The 18,965-nt window shown below is 33.8% G+C and overlaps 1 protein-coding gene and 2 long non-coding RNA genes across 6 annotated transcripts; 2 read left to right on the top strand and 1 right to left on the bottom strand.

The window, feature by feature from the left end:
• Positions 1-1,453: 1,453 nt before the first annotated feature.
• GLYI4 (Lactoylglutathione lyase / glyoxalase I family protein) lies at positions 1,454-2,872 on the top strand. Of its 3 annotated transcripts, XM_088958865.1 has the most exons (4): positions 1,456-1,795; positions 1,877-1,982; positions 2,090-2,118; positions 2,437-2,872. In XM_088958865.1, exons 1-3 carry the CDS (start codon positions 1,635-1,637, stop codon positions 2,093-2,095), a joined length of 273 nt encoding a protein of 90 aa, XP_088814991.1. In that variant the 5' UTR covers positions 1,456-1,634; the 3' UTR covers positions 2,096-2,118; positions 2,437-2,872. The 3 variants fall into 3 exon arrangements, with proteins under 3 accessions (XP_088814989.1, XP_088814991.1, XP_088814990.1); XM_088958863.1 differs by lacking the exon at positions 2,090-2,118 and having other exon boundaries at positions 1,454-1,795; XM_088958864.1 differs by lacking the exon at positions 2,090-2,118 and having other exon boundaries at positions 1,456-1,792.
• A 1,242-nt stretch (positions 2,873-4,114) lies between these two features.
• Positions 4,115-5,943, bottom strand: LOC148842895 (uncharacterized). The gene is made up of 2 exons (XR_016103117.1): positions 5,054-5,943; positions 4,115-4,790 (listed from the first exon to the last, which is right to left on the bottom strand). It is a non-coding gene; the product is annotated as an uncharacterized LOC148842895 (long non-coding RNA).
• A 7,528-nt stretch (positions 5,944-13,471) lies between these two features.
• LOC148842894 (uncharacterized) lies at positions 13,472-18,139 on the top strand. 2 transcript variants are annotated; one of them, XR_016103593.1, is made up of 4 exons: positions 13,682-13,820; positions 13,914-13,948; positions 16,291-16,598; positions 17,612-18,139. It is a non-coding gene; the product is annotated as an uncharacterized LOC148842894 (long non-coding RNA). The 2 variants fall into 2 exon arrangements; XR_016103592.1 differs by lacking the exon at positions 17,612-18,139 and having other exon boundaries at positions 13,472-13,820; positions 16,291-16,784.
• Positions 18,140-18,965: the final 826 nt, after the last annotated feature.

The raw sequence follows: 18,965 nt of genomic DNA, 5'->3' as shown, positions 1-18,965 counted from the left end.
GGTTGATATGCTGTTATTGTATTTTGGGTGAATTAAGAAAAAATGTATGAAAAAGAATGCTTTTTTATTTAGACACATACATTTGTAATTGGGCAACCGAAAAGCCTACGCATGATGGAGCCGCACATATCTGGAGTGTAAAGTTTGTAGGGTGTTTGGCAATATGCAAAGTTTTATTTCTCTGTCCTACGCCAAACAAATCTACACTCATTTTCTTAGAAAATTTTCAAAAGGCCTAAGTCAATTGACATTAATAAATACAAAAGTTTAATTCTAGTCCAAGCAAATACAAAACTTATCCGTTAAATTATGGTTCCATCTAGAGATGACAATTGGTTCGGTTAAACAGTAAACCCAGCTTAACCCAACCCTATAGAATCATGTTAGGGTTAGGTCTATTTAGATATAGGATTGGTTTAGGGTTTTGATCTTTAATCAAAGTCAGGTTTAACTATTCAAGTTGAGGGTCGGGTCATGATAACCCTACACTTGTAATTTTGCTGATTTCTAACTCTATAATCTTAAAATTTGAGATTTTTCATGCTTATTTTGTTTTTTTTTTATTTTATGATGGAGAAAATGACGCCTTAAAATCTATAAACAAAATTTCAATTTAAATTTTCAAAATATGTTATAACAATATAATTGAAAGGGTGCGGATTAGGTCAGGTTGTAATCGCGTTGAACCCTATGGGTTTGGGTTAAGATGCTAGAGAAACGGATTAGGGTTGAGTTAAACCCATACTGTCAGCGCTATTAATTTTTTCTATCTGGATTGGTTTGGATGTACTAGGATGGTGTTTGGAAGTGTGGGCATTTTTTGGGACTAATTAAAAAAAAAATGTCCATACTTGCTAGATCATAAAAAACATTTTAATATGTTTGAGAATATTTGTACTACGTAGGCAATGAATAATACTATGCTATTTGGTAAAGTGATTTTGATCACTATTTTTTTGCCACATATTCATCATATTAGTGTTGGGGGCAACAGTCCACTGAAATATGAAAATGCCAAATTTAACGTTTTATGCAACGGTCGGATCTTAATTTAGGAGGCATACCTGTTTTTCAGCATTTAAAAAAAAAACGCTTGAACCAAACAATCATGTATGTGAATGTCTGTTAAATCGCCTACATGGATCTAACGTGGCACCGTTTTTCAGAAAAACGGCCACGCTCCCAAACATCCGCTAGGTTTGAAAAGCAAATTCGATTTGTGTGGTTTATTGTTTTTGGTTAATTGTTAATGATTTAAAGCAACATGACAAAGAGTTAAAACGTGTGCAACAAAAAATGGACGGTCGAAATTGTTGATATCCTAGTCAGCAAATCCATCCAACGTGTCAAAAGATAGGCATCGGACACATTGCTTTGAGAGACCAAAACACGACACGCGTTAACACAAAGCTGGCTATTGTCTATAAATTGAAGTCCGTTTTTTTCGAGCGTCAAGGGATTTCCGCTTTCAAAGTCTCTTCTCTTCTGAGTCTCAAAAACAAATTTCCATTTCAAATATTTCGTGTTTTAGACTTTCTTTTTGGGTCAACATTGATTGAGTTTAGTTTTATTGATTCTTGGTAGAGGTTGAGATTGATTTTGTATATCATTCGGTAATCTTGTTGAATTCGAAGATGCTGGATATGGATATAGTGGGAGGATCTCTTCATCTTACATCGTTGAATCATGTCTCGATGCTGTGTAGATCAGTCGAAAAATCTCTACATTTCTATCAGCACGTACTAGGGTTCATCCCAGTTAGGCGGCCTGAATCTCTCAACTTCGAGGGAGCGTGGTAAATTTATTATTAACACAACTCCATGTAGGATGTTTGATCTAATTTTGTTGTTGTTTGGATTTTCTTTCTTATGCGTAGGCTATTCGCTTATGGAATTGGCATCCATCTTCTGCAAGCAGGGAACCCAGAAAGCTTGCCGACGAAAAGCGAGATTAATCCTAAAGACAATCATATTTCTTTCCAGGTAGTTCCTTCTCTACTTCTCTCCAGCTACCTTAATTAATTCAGAGACGAGAGAACTGACTTTTTTATTCTTTACAATTAATTTATAAAACTTACTTTAATTTACAGGTTTAGCCAATGATACAAGCAAGAAGAAAGTAAGAAAGCTTGGCTGCATCTTCTGTGAAAATAATAAATGAAATAAAAGTGTGGGTGACATCAATGAAGTAATTAATAATTTAAGGAAGCTGAAAACAAGATAAATTTTAAAATAAAGTGAGATTGAAAAGCGTCCTACGTATGTTCTGCGATTCTTTTGGTCCCCTCAGCTAAATTAGTTTTGACCTAAACAACTGAATGTTTCACTTGGGTTTTAACTTTTAATTAATTAACCGCCTTATTTCAGTAGTATTATTATGGAATTCTAGGTATAAGGAAACGACGGAAAATATAATATTTGGATGTGCATTGTGCAGTGTGAGAACATGACAGTAGTGGAGAGGAAGTTGAAGGAGATGGGAATAGAGTACGTGCAGAGTAGAGTAGAGGAGGGTGGGGTATACGTGGACCAGTTGTTTTTTCATGACCCAGATGGCTTCATGATCGAGATTTGCAACTGTGAAAACCTGCCGGTGGTCTACCTCGATGGCGAACCCGCTGGAGCAGTTTGCTCGAGACGTAGTTTCAAGAAGCACCAGCAACCACCACCATCACCGCAAATGGTTAAATGTGTTACAGCAGTATCTGTTAAGGAGGACTACCTCTCTTGTGCAGGATTCTATCGAGAGGGATCGAATTGTTAGATCAGAAGTATATTCCTTTTGTGTAGTGTTGTAATTTTTTTTTTTCACTTTTCTTGTAGACGTAGATGATTGTATAAATAAGAAATTTCCTAGTTTTTCAGTAGCTTCAGAACGAATGAGCCAAGTTTTTCTTAATTTCTTTATTCTGGTATATAAGAAGTTCTTATCAGTTCTTACGCGGCATTATTTAACTATTTGAACCGTCGAGTCGTCGAGAAACTCATTTGACCGAAGGCTATGTTTGGGAAGGTTCTTAATAATTAGTAATTTTCCTTAAGAACTTCCTATCAGTTCAATTTTCTCTGTTTATCGCTTATTTTCTATTAAGCCAAACACAGCCTTATGTCATTCTACGTGGAAGGGTGAAAAATAGTAAGCATAGCATCGAGTTAAGGCAATCTTCGCAGCTTGTCTTTTATTTCAAGTGCAAATGGCAATGATACTGATCTTCCTACACGATACAGGGGCTTGCATATATTATGGGTAGATAAATGAAGCTCATAGGCGTCGCTTCTGGTGGATTGTTCATCTGAGGATTCCGATGATCTGCTGAAGCACTCGCTAGACCTGTAGAGGCATGCGGTCGTGACCCTGATACCCTGATACTACCTACAATTCCTTATTCATTAACAGAGAGAACTTATAAGTAAGAAGGGAGAATTTGACACGTAGAAGGGAGGTACATGTCTCTCTTCTCTCTTGACCAGAAAGAGGAACCCTACTTCCGGTTCGTATAAGACACTGTTCGCTCTTGCAAGGGGTTCTCCCTTCGGTTACTTCTACCTGAGAGGATGAAGGGTCTCTTCAAGTCCAAGCCTCGAATGCCGGCGGAATTCGTCCGCCAGACGCGCGAGCTTCTAATCTTTGCTGACCTTCATTATAATATCCACGAGACCAACAACCAAGACGAGGAGAAGGTTTCATCCAGTTTTCTCCCTTCTTTTTTCATTCCTTTTTCCTTCTTTCTTCCCTTTTATGGTTTCATTAATCCTTTGTGTTCCAGGCAACAACGTCACGACCACCCATGCGGTTGTTGTTCCGGTCTTGAGACCGATCTCAGGACCGGTCATGGCCGCCTGTGCAATATTCGGGTTCCGGTCACGATCACTTAGCGTTCCGGTCAGGATTGCCTGTGCCCTGCTCCACCTCTAGCATAAACCGTGTATTTGTATAAAAGTTGCCCTTTTCTGCTAGAACCCCATTATAAAATCCTCTCCTATCTTTTCACTTTAACAAAATCCTCTCGTAGTTTTAAAAAATCATGCATGTACCTCCCTTCTATCGTTGTCCTATTCGGAAGTTGCTCTGACCTATTGCGTTTGTTTTTCTAAATACCTATCCTGCCCTTATATCTACTAATTTAGATATAAATTTATTAAAATACCCCAAAATACTATTCATCTTCTTCTTAAATCCTAAGACAACTTACCTTGCAAGAATAGCCCGATTCAATAGGAATTTCAGATTCCTCATTAGTACTCTTCGATCTCAAATGATAAATTAACCTTACAATCTTTGTCTACTTTAACCGAATGCACCTAATTTCTAGTATACCACTTTACATATCTACCTGACCGAACAATCTGACGTTGAAGAATTCTGGCGGTGGCCGAAAGTCCCCCAATCTCGAGATCAAACACGTTAGAGATGCAGTTGCTTCCCTCACTCCTTGCCTTGCTTGCTTCCCTCAAACGACAACGACCTCCTTCTTCTAAATCAACAAAGTAGATGCTTTTGTACAGTTGCCATTTCCAAAACTCAAGACCTGAAACTTCATGTAAAAACAGTGAGGAGCTTGAGACCTTACCCCAAAGGGAGAGTATGAAAGCCCTCCAAAGTTTAACTTTTGGAGGTTTCCTTGAACATTTGTTGCTTTAGGAAACAGGATAAAGGCAAAAAGAAAAAAAAAAATCTAGAATTGCAGAGATTATAACAAGTAGGTATCTGAGCAGACGATCTCTTTCTCACCTCTCATATTGTTGTTACCTAGTAACAAACAAGAAAAATATGTACAAGAACTTCAATTTCTGCAATAAATAAATAGTAAGCTATAACTAGAGAATTTAAGAAAAACAAAAATATATATATTTTTTTGCAGAAATTCATGACGTGCTCTGTTTTGATTTATAACAAAGAAATCTAGATTTAAACCATGACACAAACATTGAAAGATGAGAAAAAGTAAAAAAAATGGGGTTTTGTAGAAGATTTGAGGGAAATGTTTCAGAGAGAAAGTTAGCACCGAATATTTGTATATATTTCCATGGAGTGACGAAAATTTATAGCATACCAAAAACAGGAAGAAGCATGCTACCATTATATCATACTAATCACAAGGAACAAGTAAATTAAATTATCATCATACCATACCCATGGCCGTTTAGAAGAAAGGCCATGGGTCTGTGATGGAAATGGCAAATAGTAGGGTAGAGTTTAGAGAGAGAGAGGTGGGGATATTTGACATAGTAGGGAGGACGAAGTGGTCAGACAAGAAGAAAGATATGAGAGAGAGAGAGAGGGAAATGAATAGTATTCTGTTAGTATTTAATATCTTAATTAATAGATATAAGGGCAAAATAGGTATTTAAAAATACACATTAATTCATGGTTTTCAAAAACGGACCGGATCAGACGGTCGGACCAGAAAAACTTGGAATCGGTCACCTGACTGATTCTAATTTACCTCAGAACTGTCATTTTGGCCAAAAACCATTGATTTGGTGAGCAAACTGCAGACCCGGGCAGTCAAACCATCTAACGGTTTTTTGGCTGTTTTTTATTTTTTTTCAAATTTTAAAATTTTTTTGTCAGAACGGATCATCCGTTTGGTTCGAACGATTGGACTCTTTAATCCGAAAACCAAACCTATAAAGAGTTCGTTATCTGGTTCAATTTTAAAAACCTTACATTAATCATTTCGAATGGGACGATGAAAAAGGGAGGTGAGTGCATTGTTTTACAAAAACTAGAGGGGGGATTTTGTTAAAGTGAAAACGTAGGGGAGGATTTTATATTTGTCAGAAAAATTAGGAGAGGTTTTTATATTTTACCCCAAAAAACTCCAGGTGGAAGGGTACCCACCTAAAATTTTGTTAAAATTTCAAATAAGTACTTGTTTTCAGAATACATATTTATTTCGGACATTTTTCCTTAAATACTAACAATTAATTATTGAAATAGTGCTGATCGACCCAAAATAAGTCTTTATCAAATAAACAATTCTTTTTAAGTACTCCCACACTTAGCCTTGATGGAGGAATGAACACTTGGTCGACCCAAAAGGACCCCTACTCGGTGGTGGCAAATGGGTTGGTCAATTCAATCGGACTCTGCGTGTCCAACCACTCATAATTTGACTAGTAACGAAAATTCTGGTTTTGATGGGTCCCCTTCAATGGCTAAGTAGGTTCCAGGTTGTGCGTGGTTAACCAAACATGACCGTCCATGTGATTTCATCCTAATTTTGTTCTTTTTTTTTTTTTATTTCCTTTGGTTGCTTTTAGTTTCATTATGTTATTTCTTTCTTGTTTTTGTATATAAGGAAATTTTATTTCTGTAATGAACTTTTAACTCCTAAAATTCAGTTCTATCTTTGTAAATTGTGTTCTAGTATATTTCTCTAACTGTATATTCAAATTTATAAGAAACCATTCAAACTATTTCACTTTAGGCTGTGTTTGATTGTAGTGCAAATTTATTTGCATTAGTATAAATGCATGGGATCCAAATGTAAAAAATGCAAATTCTTGTTTAATTTTGTTTTGGATTTTACTTCATCCTGCTTGATGTCTTAATTTATTTTATTTGTACTGCAAAAAACAAAATAAGTTAAAATTTGAAACAAATAATAGGTCATAATTTACACTCAAATCATTTGCACTGCCATGGTTTTGCATCAGTGTAAATTTATTTGTATTGCAACCAAACACAGCCTTACATGCGAGACAAAACATGCTGCATATATAAGTAGGGCTGCAAGTTATGCCAGGTTAGGTCGGGTTGTGGTCAACCCTCTAACACAACTTGAGTTGTTGAACCCCCAAACCTAAAACTTTGGATTGGGTTCGGTTGTCTGATTTCATACTTTTGCGGAATGTATTTACATTTTAAATTTTAAGTATTCACTAGTAGGGGCCGTGCGATGCAAGGGAAAAGCTGCTCATGTTCATTCAATATTAGCATCATTATGTGTAAAAAAGCACAATTATCATGTTTTAGAAAAAAATTACCTTGGACATACAACATATATACATACATGTATAAATAGATAAATATATGTATACATAAGTATTTAAGGCTCAGTTTGGAAAGAGTACAAATACAAATATGAATAGTGCAAATCTATATCCATATTACTTTAAAAAGTATGAATGGTCTCAAGAATATTTCTGGAATTTTTTAAGGACAATATTTACCCTTCTATATTTAAATGTAATGATAAAAAAAGAGGGCAATTGGTTCTTGATATTAAATGAGTTGAAAAGGGGTAATTTAAAGATATTCAATGCATTCAATCCCCTCTCATTAAATCCAACATTTTAGTTATTAACTTGCATTCATGTTCATTGAATCATATATCTAAGCCATTTTTATTTCTTCTTATCATTAAGTTTTATTAATTAAATCCATACTTAATAAATTAATAATTCCAATAATATAAAAGCTTATACCTTTAAAATCTACCTAACAAAAATAGTGTTTTTATCTAAGTGGTGGTAAGAAATTAAATCATTTTGGGTCAAATGGGCTAGTCCATGCTACCATGATTAAATAATAAAATTAAAGAATAGATAAAATGAAAAAAATAGAACATTTTTAACATACATATTAAACAATAATAAGTATGTTAAATAAGAAGTATTTTTATTAATGATAAAAATGCAATGTAAAATTTAAAACCAATTGGAAATAAAAATATTTTCCTATTCTCTCTCATTAAATCCTATATTTAAAATATATTTTTCTCATCATTAAATTTTTTTAATTAAATCCATAATATTAATTTTAATAGTATAAAAATAAAATATTTTGAAAAGTAATTAGAAAACAAAACCATTTTCTTCCCTCACGGTGGTGGGCAAGCAATTTGACCATTTGAGGTCAAATGGATTAATAAATAATGCTATAATTAAATAATAAAAAATTAAAATAAATAACTATAAAATTTTAAGAAGTATTTTTATTAATGATGAAAATGGAAAGCCAATTTCAAAATCTACCTAGAAATTAAATGATGTCATATTTAAATAATAAAATTTTTAATAATAGAAAATACAAAGAATCACTAAAATAAAAAACAAAAAGATAAGAGAAAATTTTGGATACATATCTAATGTTATATATTTATAAGAAAAATAAAATATTGGGCACATCTCTAATATTGTACATTCATTATATTGAACAAAAATAAGTTTTATACATAAGAAATAATTTTATCAATGATGGAAATATAATACAAAATTTAATGTCAACTTAAAAATCAAACAATTTTTATTTTTAGATGGTGGGTTAGTGGTTTGAGTAAAATAATACCATAGACAAACAAAAATTAAGTGTGATAAGTAAAAAATATTTTATATAATGTAAATAAAATATATAATTTAAAGGAAAAATAATAGTCAAAGTTGGTTATACATTTAAAATTAGGTTACAGGTTGTTTCAGAAATCAACCAAACTTTGAAAACCGACTCTACATTTCAAATTATAAAAACTTCGGCCATGTCGTTAGAGGCTTATGTGGCTGTTGCCAACATGGGACTCTTATTCCTAGTTGGACACAATAGAAAACCTATATCGAAAATAGGTTTTTAGTTTCTCTCCCACTCCCTCTGTCTCTCGATCTCACTCCCTTCTCTCTCACTCTCATAGTCATCTCTCGATCTCCCGCTCCCTCTATCTCTCCCACTCTCTCTGCTTCAGTCTGTAGCCAAATCAAAACTTCTCTCTCTCTCTCTCTCTATTGTTTTCCCTCAATCTTTCTCATTCTTCTTCCTCACTCTCCCTCTCAGTCAAAATCTCATTCTCCCTCAATCTCTATCGTTCTCCAATTGGTGTAAATTTCATAACCAAGATTTTCTTGTGAATTTTATCAAATTTGTGTAATAATTTTTTAACCATACCAAGTTGGCTTCATGTTCTTTTATACGATTTGATTAATACCATATAAGTGCGTAAGAAAATAAGAAAAAAAAATGAGAGAGGGAGATGGAGAGAAATTGAGAGAGAATAATAGAAATTAAGGGAGAATGAGAGATCGACCAAGAAAGAGAATGAGAGAGATTGAGGGAGAACGATAGGTAGATAGAGAGAGAGAGAGAATGAGAGTTGATATAGAGAACGTAAATACAGAAACTAAAAACCATTTTTTATTTATTTTTAAATCACATAGTCGTTGAGCAGATAAAGATGTGAAAGAGTGTGAGGGAGATTGAGAGAGAGAGAAAGAGAGAAACTAAAAACCCTTTTTTTATTTTTCAATCACCCAACATTAAAGGGCAATTTTAGTATAAGCTTTTTATTGTGTCCAATATGGATTAAGAGTCCCATGTTGGCAATAGCCACATATCCTTCGATGACATGGTGAAGGTTCTTATAACTTGAAATGTAGAGCCGTTTGTTAGAGTTTTGTTGGTTTATGGACCAACTTGTAACCAAATTTTAAATGCACAGTCGGCTCCGACTATAATTTTCCCTATTTTAAAACTAATTCAAAAGCAATGCTATTTCTTTTCTACATGGTGGGTCAATGATCCAACTTTTCAAAAAAAAATGCATGATGTCATAATTGAATAATAAATATTTAAATTTATTTTTAATCATATTGTTACTTTTTTTTTAATTTTCAATTTCTATCTTTACTATGATATATCTAAAATTCAAGTAATTAATATGAAGAAAAAATTTCTCACATGCAATGCATGCGCTTAATTACTAGTACATATAAAATAATACAAAATACAAGGTTTTGCACTCTACATATTTGTATTTGTACTCCTTCTAAGCCTAAAGTGAAAAAAATACATAAATATATAAATATATATGTACATCTATGGATGCACAATTGCACATAAATACATGCACGAATAATGAATACACACATACTTATACTTACTTGCATAAATACATATTTATTTAATATTTAAACATGCAAATATGAAGTAAAGTCGGGTTCGAGCTTTGATCAGCCTCAACCCTGACCCAACCCAAAGTTAAATCGAGTTCATATTTTTTAACCGGCCCTAACCCTAGCCTTAACTTTAACCCAACCCAATGTAACTTTGGGGCTGAGATTGGGCTAATTAATCCAACCCAATATGCAACCCTATATATAAGGAGCTAGGGGTGCAATGTACTGAATCATGATCTGATCTGAATTTGAACCTGGTCTTGTTTTGTCAGATTCAGATATGAGATATCCCCGTCGGATTTTAGATGGGATTAGATTGAATAATAGGACCCGATTAAATGAATTCTGATCACCCTATCCATTGACCCCTCTCTCTCTCTATATATATGTCTATATATTAGTTATTTATTTATCTATAAATATGTTTATATTTTCTTTTTGTAAGTTATTATTTTTTTCTTTTATAAAAGACATATATATATATATATATATATATATATATGAAAATAATAGTTGAAAAAATGCTTGTATTTTTTTTTTGTTTTTCTTTACATAAACTGTTATACTTTTTTCATTTTAATTATTTATTACATTTACAGAAATTAAATCAGATCAGATCACATTTGGATAAATGACATCTTTAACAGATTTGAATTTGAATTGACCTTTTGTGAATCAGATTTGATATGAAATCTATATTATTAAATCGGATTCTGGTATACCTCAATTGGAATATGATCTGTTTGCATCCCTATAAGGAGGAGCTAGAGCATGTGCAAAAACTCATTTAAAAGAGAGGGTGAAGGTGGGTACCCTGCATTGTTGTTGACTTTGTATCAAGTCAGGTGAAAGATCTTTCTTGATTTTTCCAACACAAATTAGGTAGCACTTTAACTTTTTATTTATATCTTATATGCATTTTGTGAGGTTAATGCTAATTTATACTATTATTACATCTATACTACTATTAAAAGTGTCAATGAGAGTGTGAAGGTTTTGATTGATTAAAATGCCCTAATTTTTGAATTTGGTGCCTTTTTAATTATAAGGACAAAAATGTAAGCTAAACAACTAATTTTCTTCTCATTCAAATACCTATCATTAAATCTTATATGTAAGGTATTAACTCCAATCAACATTCTGAATCCTATTTTCAACTAGAATACCCATATTTTTGGATTTGGTCCCTCTCTAATTGTGAGGGCACAAAATGTAATTTGAACTGTTACATTTCTCCTCATTCAATTTCCTCTTATTAAATCTTATTAACTTCCATTGTTTCATTGAATCCTATATTAATTAATCATATTAAAGAACAATAATTGTGACAAAGAATAATTATTTTTATTGATGATAGAAATAAAATACTAATTTAAAATCAACCCCAAAAAATGAAGTTGCTTTCCTATTTGGTTGCCAATCAACAATTCAATCTTTTGAGTCAAAATGTGTTAATCCTTGATGTCACTGTTAAAAATATTAAAAATTAAAAAATATGAAAACACACAAAACTATAAAAAATACAAAAAAAAAAAAAATTTAAACATATCTTTAATATTATATATTCATCATTTAAAAATTTTTATAAAATAAAAATATAAAAAATAATTATAAAAAATTTTAAAAACATATTATTTACTATTTTCGTCGTCATAAAAAATAACCATGTACATAGCATGTGCACAATTCCTAATAGTCCAAAGTTCATTAAAGTTTAGGCTACCTGAAAATTTGTTACGTCCCTACAACGCTAATACCAAATGTTGGGCACTTTTCGTGAGGGATACATGCCTTTGTCTTTAATTTGTTTGTAACCAAATGTTGGACAGTATACGTCCTTCTTTGTAACCAAACAAAAAAAAAAAAAAAGCATATTTAAATTACTGAAAAAATGGCATGTTTCGAGAGGTGAGAGAATGCAGTTGAGAAAAGTATGGATATATGGTGATAAAATTTCAGAAGATCCTTGAGGCCTGATTGGTTGTTGCATGCATCTATGCATAGATAGGGGGAGTCAATGGACTAGTTTTGGGTTGGACCCTGTTCAAATCAAAATCAATTTGGATGGCTTGGGTGGGTCAATAATACATATTGGAATGGACCAGTCCAGATTTAATGGTCCAAAGTATTTATTGGATTGGATTAGATCCCATTTATTCTTAATCAATTTATATTGAATTGGGTTGGATTGCATCAATATCTGGTTCATTAATAGAAGATAATAAGAATACAGATGTCAATGAAATAAATTTGAGTTGGAACTAATCTAAATTAAAACCAATTTGAACACTGAATGGTCTAGACATTGAATTGAATTGGGCCAAAATGATCCAAAGTATTCATTGGATCATTAGACCAAATCTGGTCCAATTGACACATTAATTCACCCATCTAGCACTGACAATGCTGCAAGTAGTCTATGTTAATCAACATGCATATCTTGTAGGGGAGCCTTGTTGATAGCCCAGGCTGTTATCTAAATTTTTCCCTACTCTCCTCACCCTTAATTTATTCATGAAAAACTAGGGTAAAAGTTCCTTCCCAAGTGCTCAAAATAAAGCCAGCTATATCCTTGTGGGCTTTTGCTGAATACGAGGAGCTCAATGAAAATCAGAGTAATGGTAGGTACTGGTTAGTGAATAGTCCATTAAGGGCCGGGGCATTTGGCAACCCACATATCCTTCAGTAGGGTGCCAACCTTTGATTGAACTTGCTGAAATGTTGATTACTTTTTAGCAAAACTCTTCACAAAAAATTAATAAAATTTGTTAATATAATGTAGGATCCCATTGCTTGGATTTACTTCATACATTGCCAAGTGACCCGGACTGGATAGTTATGAACCAGGATAATCATCATCCAATTCATCTCAGATTACCATGCGGATATTTATAAATTGGTAGTAAGTAATCATCATCATCATCATCATTGGACGAATTAGAGTTATAAAAATAATGTTTTGAATGATCCTTCTCTATTTTATTAAATTTAAAAGGCATCAGTGGATTCTCAGGCTCAATTTGGATTGAATAAAAATTCAAATATGTACTATCCAAATACAAGGTTTTGCATACTACAAATTTGTATTTACACTCCTACCAAACTGAGCCTTAATTACTATATTATTTTTAATTAGCTTGTAAACTAAGCTTTAATTAATAAATCGTGTGTGTGTGTGTCAAGGGCCCAAATATTTTCAACTTTTAGAACTTTGCCACCACCCAATGAAATAGCTAGGATTTTTTTTAGCTGCGTAAATCCGAACCAAATACGAAATTTGCACCCAGTTTGATTTTGCAATCATTTATTTGTAATTGTAATTCGCACTCTAATCTGATGCAAAACTTATACCTTCTGTCTTATTTGTATTCACATAAAATGCGACTGCTTTATCTTGCTGCTTCCTGCCTTATTCCCATATGGATGATTCTCTTTCTACCTCCATTCTCTCTTTCATGTAAAGTGGAATCATATATCATATTTTAATTCGTACTTTATTTCTAACGGCAATCAAATCTAAAGCAAAAGTAAATCAGGTTTTACACAGCCTATTTGTACTCTCCTTGCATCTATACCATGCAAATGAAATTTGCGCACTGAAAACAAATTAAGGGTCCGTTTGGTTCGCAATAATAGGGGTCCGGAATCGGAATCATGCGTTTGGTTGGGCCGAATCAGAATCCGTTTCCCATTTCGGACGGAACGGCCATCTTATTCTTGACCCGCCCCCCGGAATCGGAATTTCATTTCCGCTCTTTCTCGTAAAAAAAACCAAAATAACAAAAAAGCCCCTCAAACCTCTCCCAACCCAATTCCAACCTTCTAACCCACACTCCTCTCTCTCTCTCTCTCTCTCTCTCATTCGGAAGCTGGAGTTCGAAGTAGTGATCTGAAATTCAGAACCGAAACTCCGGCGACAGTGACAACAAGGTAAATCACCGTTGATTTTTTCTCTCCTATTTCCTTTTCTTTTTCTTACTCTCCTTCTCTCTCTCACACTTTATTTTTTTCATTACTCCCCAGTTTTTTCACTGCAAACCCGACCAGACCATAGCAAGGTAAGTTTTATTTTTAATTAATTTGTTTTCATTTCTGAGTTAATGCTAGCCGATTCATGATCCCTTAAATTAGAGGATGAAACAGATTTTGTATTGCAATTTGGCAAGTTAAATTCCTTTTCTCATTTTTCTACTTTCGAGAGGTAAAATTTCTGAAAATTCCGCTCGTTCTATTTAATAGGCTGAACTATATAGAGCTCAAAAGGTAGTTTCCTATTCTTCTCTATTCTCTCTTCTCTTTCTCTCCTATCTTCTTCTCTCTTTTTTCCTTCTATTTTCTGCTATTATTCTAATCAAATTATACCATATTTATAGCCATTAGTTGCTTACCTTCTTTGATGAGATGTCCTGATGCCCATGGACCTGAAACATTTGAAGAGAGCCATTATATGAGAAGTTCATCTTTCTCGAAGAAGGAAAAATTAGATAAACTGGGATATAGTATATATAATAGGGCTTTGACTGTATTGATTAGAATAGGGATGGCATATGGGTGCATTCTGGCTTAAAATAGAGAGAGCAGATACAAGCATTTCAAAGCTGCTGCTTATGGAGGTATAGAAGCTATGGTTTGTAAAGAAAAACCTAGGCATTCGATGAAAAAGCAGTGGTATCTGGTAGGTGCCATGTTTAAGGATGGTTGCTGCTAAAATTCAAGAAAACACGAGGGTGATTTTATGTATATTAATTTTCTTTTCCAAATTTTAGAGCTAAAAATGTGATACTATAATCATGTCATTTTCACTTGCACAGCCTTATGGTTTACTATTCCAATGGTGGATCCTAGTAATCTGTATATATGTAATATGGGGTAAGTTACAGGGTACCAGGTTGAAGTATATTGAATTATGGGGGAACCAAAATCACAACCTCCTCTTAACCTCCTTCGTTAGCTCATAGTTGGGGACTTGTGCTTTTGGTCAATTGCCACATATATTAGAGCACTTATCTTCTTCCAACACTCTAAAGAAGTTAAGTTGTTCTAAAGGCGGACCAAACATCTGGAAGAGGAATGGGGAGATGACACAGAACAGATAGCACTCCACTGGGGATGCTTTTCAAATTTCAACTAACTTGTCTTTCCTTGACATAGGGAGAGAGGGTACTTTGTTTCCTAGAAAAGAAATCTGATAAATTCCACTAGTTTGTGCCTTAGATTTGCAACCTTGAATTAGTCAAATGCTGTTAATCAAGAGTTGAAGTTAGACTTGCAATATTTCTATGAGAATATGAACTTGGATGGATTGCTTGTCAGTCAATGTAAGAGGTTTATTTGGATGGTTTTAGTTGTTAGAAGGAAGAAATAAGCAAGTGTCCAAGATGAAGCTTTGTAGGTCAGCATTGACTTTATGGGGTGATTGTCTATATATATTTTTTATCCAGCCAGAAAATTCATCTAAACTTTATGGGGTGATTGTCCAGGATTTAGCAATGTGAATGCCAGATTTCTTTTTTCTTTCTCACCAATAGATAGTTCTTATGTTTATGGAAAGCAGCTTATGTATGAATCCAATATTTGTGTAAATTAGCGATTGCTAATACTAATCCTAAAAATTAGATAATCTTCACATCCTCACCAGTCTTTGAGAGCAGACTCGTAAGAGAAATGCAACATTGTTTGAGAAGTACAAACAGATGGAGGAGGTGATAGAACTCACAAAGATAAGAGTGGTGCATTGGGATTTAGTGACAACAAAATTTAAAGATTTACTTTTTACTAATTGATTAGAGACTGGTAAACAGTGGTGGGTTTCCAAAGAAGTAAACAGGTAAGAGTGATGCAATGGAGTCCACCAGGTAAAAATCTTACCAATCAAGAAGCAAAAAAAAAAAAAAAATCTGATCAATCAGGATTTGTGAAACACACTAGAGAGCAATGGAAGCAAATTGAACATTGACTCCATCTTACCTGATTAGGCCATAATGAATAAATTATTAAATACATAAGAAAACTAAGATTTTTATGTTGTTAATTTATAATGCATTTGATGTAGGACAAAATTCACAGTGAAATGTAGGCCTAATGTGTACGGACAATATCAATTCAGATCTAAAACAAATCTGTAGAGTAACAATTATTAAATACACAAGCAATGGAAGGTAATTGAACATTGACTCCATCTTACCTGATTAGATTATAATGAATAAATTATTAAATACATATGCAAACTAAGATTTTTATGTTTAGTTGTTATTTTTTCTTTCTGGTTTTTCATCTGCTTTGAGACTGTTATCTGTTTCTCTTTATTTTCTTTGTTTATTTTTCCAGAAAAGCAGTGAATTGTGCTTTTTATCCCATGTTTTCTTCAATTTCTTTATATAATTATGTCTTGTCTTTTCAGAGTCTCCAAAACACCAAGCCCCATCAGTGAAGTAAGGGAAAGATGGCCAAAAATTGCCTTCCAATCCTGAAGAGGTTGAGGACCTACGACATGGTTCTGCTGCAAATCCACTGATTGCATTCTCTTACAATGAAGTAAAGATAATAACAGAGAATTTTAGGCCAGATCATGTGTTGGGTGGAGGAGGATTTGGAAGTGTTTATAAAGGATATGTTTCTGAGGATTTAAGTAAGGGGCTTCAGCCCCTTCAAGTAGTAGTCAAGGTTCATGATGGGGATAATAGTTTTCAGAGCCACAGAGAATGGATGGTACTTTTGTCTTTGGAGATTATTTCTCTATTTTTCTCTACTATTCTTTGGAGATTATTTCTCTTTCAGTTCTGCTAAGAACTTGGCAGGTTTGTAGGCAGAGGTTATATTTATAGGACAACTCTCTCATCCAACTTTGGTTAAACTCATTGGATACTATTGTAATTTCTGCATTTTCCCTGCAAACTTTTTATGTTTTTTTTTTTTTTTCTTTTTGCAAAGTTTCTAGTATTTTCATGCATTTTTCTGAATTTTATGCAAAATTATTGTAATTTCTGCATTTTCTGATTTTCTTGCAATTTTCTGCAATTTCCACAAAAGTTTAGGCATTCTCATGCATTTTTCTGAAATTTCTACAATTTTCTGCAATTTCTACAAAATTCCTGATATTTTCATGCATTTTTTGAATTTTCTGTAAAATTGTTGTAATTTCTGCATTTTCCTGCAAAATTTCTCTATTTTTTATTTTTCTACAAAATTTCTAGTATTTTCATGCATTTTCTGAATTTTCTTTTGCAAAATTGTTGCAATTTCTGCATTTTCTTGCTAAATTTCTACTTTTTTTTTGCAAGTTCTGCAAATTTCATTTATTTTTCATGCATTTTCTGATTTTTTTTTACAAATTATTGTAGTTTCTGCATTTTACTGCAAAATTTTTGCAATTTTTGGTATTTCCATGCATTTTCTGCTTTTTTTATTTTTATTATGGGCAAAATTGGAAATCATGGCTGATTCCGATTCCAGCCTCTTAATGAACCAAACTGCATAAATTGGAATCCGATTCTGATTCTGGTCTGAACCAAACAACCAAGTGAAATAGACCATTCTGATTCCGGTTCCAAGGGAATCCTGTTGTGATTCTGATTCTGATTCTGATTCCAATCACGAACCAAATGGGCCCTAAGCCTTAATTATAAAAGTTCTCTATATATGCAACTCTACATCTTCATTCCCCCTTTTGTTTATTCTTTGCTATCTGATTATTTCTGAATTTTCTTTTCTTATGCCGGAAGCAATGTGGTATCTGCATATATTACTTTAATTTGTGGAAAAAATGGTAGCTGGCTTGATGGTAAAGTTTCATGCTCGTTGGGTTTCTAGCGATCAACGAGTGGAAAAGAAGACGAAGATGGACGGAGAAGAAGGGGAAAGAAAAAGCCTTTGTCAACTGCTGGAATTCATATTCACTCCATTTGATAAAAGCTATAATAATAAAGGAAATTGCTTCAGTTACAGTTCAGAAACAGAACTGTGTTTCGGGAGAAATCGGATTTGGTCCTTAAAGACCGTGTTTATGTAAACGGGAAACGGTGTGAGGACGATCTTGTGAGTACTGAATCCAATCCCGTTTCAGGAAACAAAGGATTGTTCCTTTTATTTTTTTAATCCCTTCCTCAACAAGTGAAAGGTTCTGTAATTCCATTGGGATGCCACCAGACACGGCCGGAATTCCTGAAACACCAGAAACATTCATTCTGTATTCGTAGTGTAACCCCAACCACGTTTATAGTTAATACATTTTATAAACCCTTGATCCCTCAGAGATGGAGATGGAACCAAACCTAGCGATGATTAAACCAACGACCCACATTTGAACGAACACAAAGCACGCATATGTATATGTGTGTGATATTAATTAGCGCCCTATGGCTAGCATTTGCTCAGGATTCTTGAGCATCTCGAGTCGTTGCAGAAGAAGCTTCTGCCTGTACTTGTTGATATATGCCTCAGCTAGCTCATTTACGTCTTGACTGTCGGCGATGATCACGTTCTTCTTTTCTCCGGCGAGAGACCTTTTGTTTGGCTCAGCAGAGTTGTGCTCTCTGCTGATGCCATGAGACTTCATGGGTCTGCTGTCCCCTGAACTAGACCTGGGTTTGGATGGCCGGGGAAGAGGAACTTCCTCAATTTGCACCACCCTTGCTGATGATGACTTCATCTTTTCCCCGAAAAGAGACCTGTCTTTAGGCTCGGAATCGGAAGAGTTGTGCTCTCTGCTGATACCATTGGAGTTCATGGGTCTGCTGACCCCTGACCCTGAGTTAGACCTACTGCTCGGTGGCCGGGGAAGGGGAACTTCCTCTATTTGCAGCACCATTGGGTAGATAGCAGGAGCCCCGGCGCCCTTCTTCATCTTTTAATCCTCTTCGATATCAATCTTCACTCACAACTGACGATCTGAATCTATGAGAAACGACTTGTCTTCCTTACAATATTTATAGAGAAGGAATATGATGTAAACATGCTTCATTAACAAACAAGTACATTTTTACAAAAGAAGTGTGAAAGACACAACGTTGCAATTGAAAGTCAAAAAGTTATGCTTCTATGATGAGAGGCACATTATTACGTTAAATGAGCACTTCA

Source organism: Nelumbo lutea, chromosome 8, assembly GCF_056320005.1.
Source record: "Nelumbo lutea isolate HS-2025 chromosome 8, American lotus-T2T, whole genome shotgun sequence".
Taxonomy (NCBI): Eukaryota; Viridiplantae; Streptophyta; class Magnoliopsida; order Proteales; family Nelumbonaceae; genus Nelumbo; species Nelumbo lutea.
Note: the sequence above shows the minus strand (reverse complement) of the source record. Positions and strands in the feature narration are given on the sequence as shown.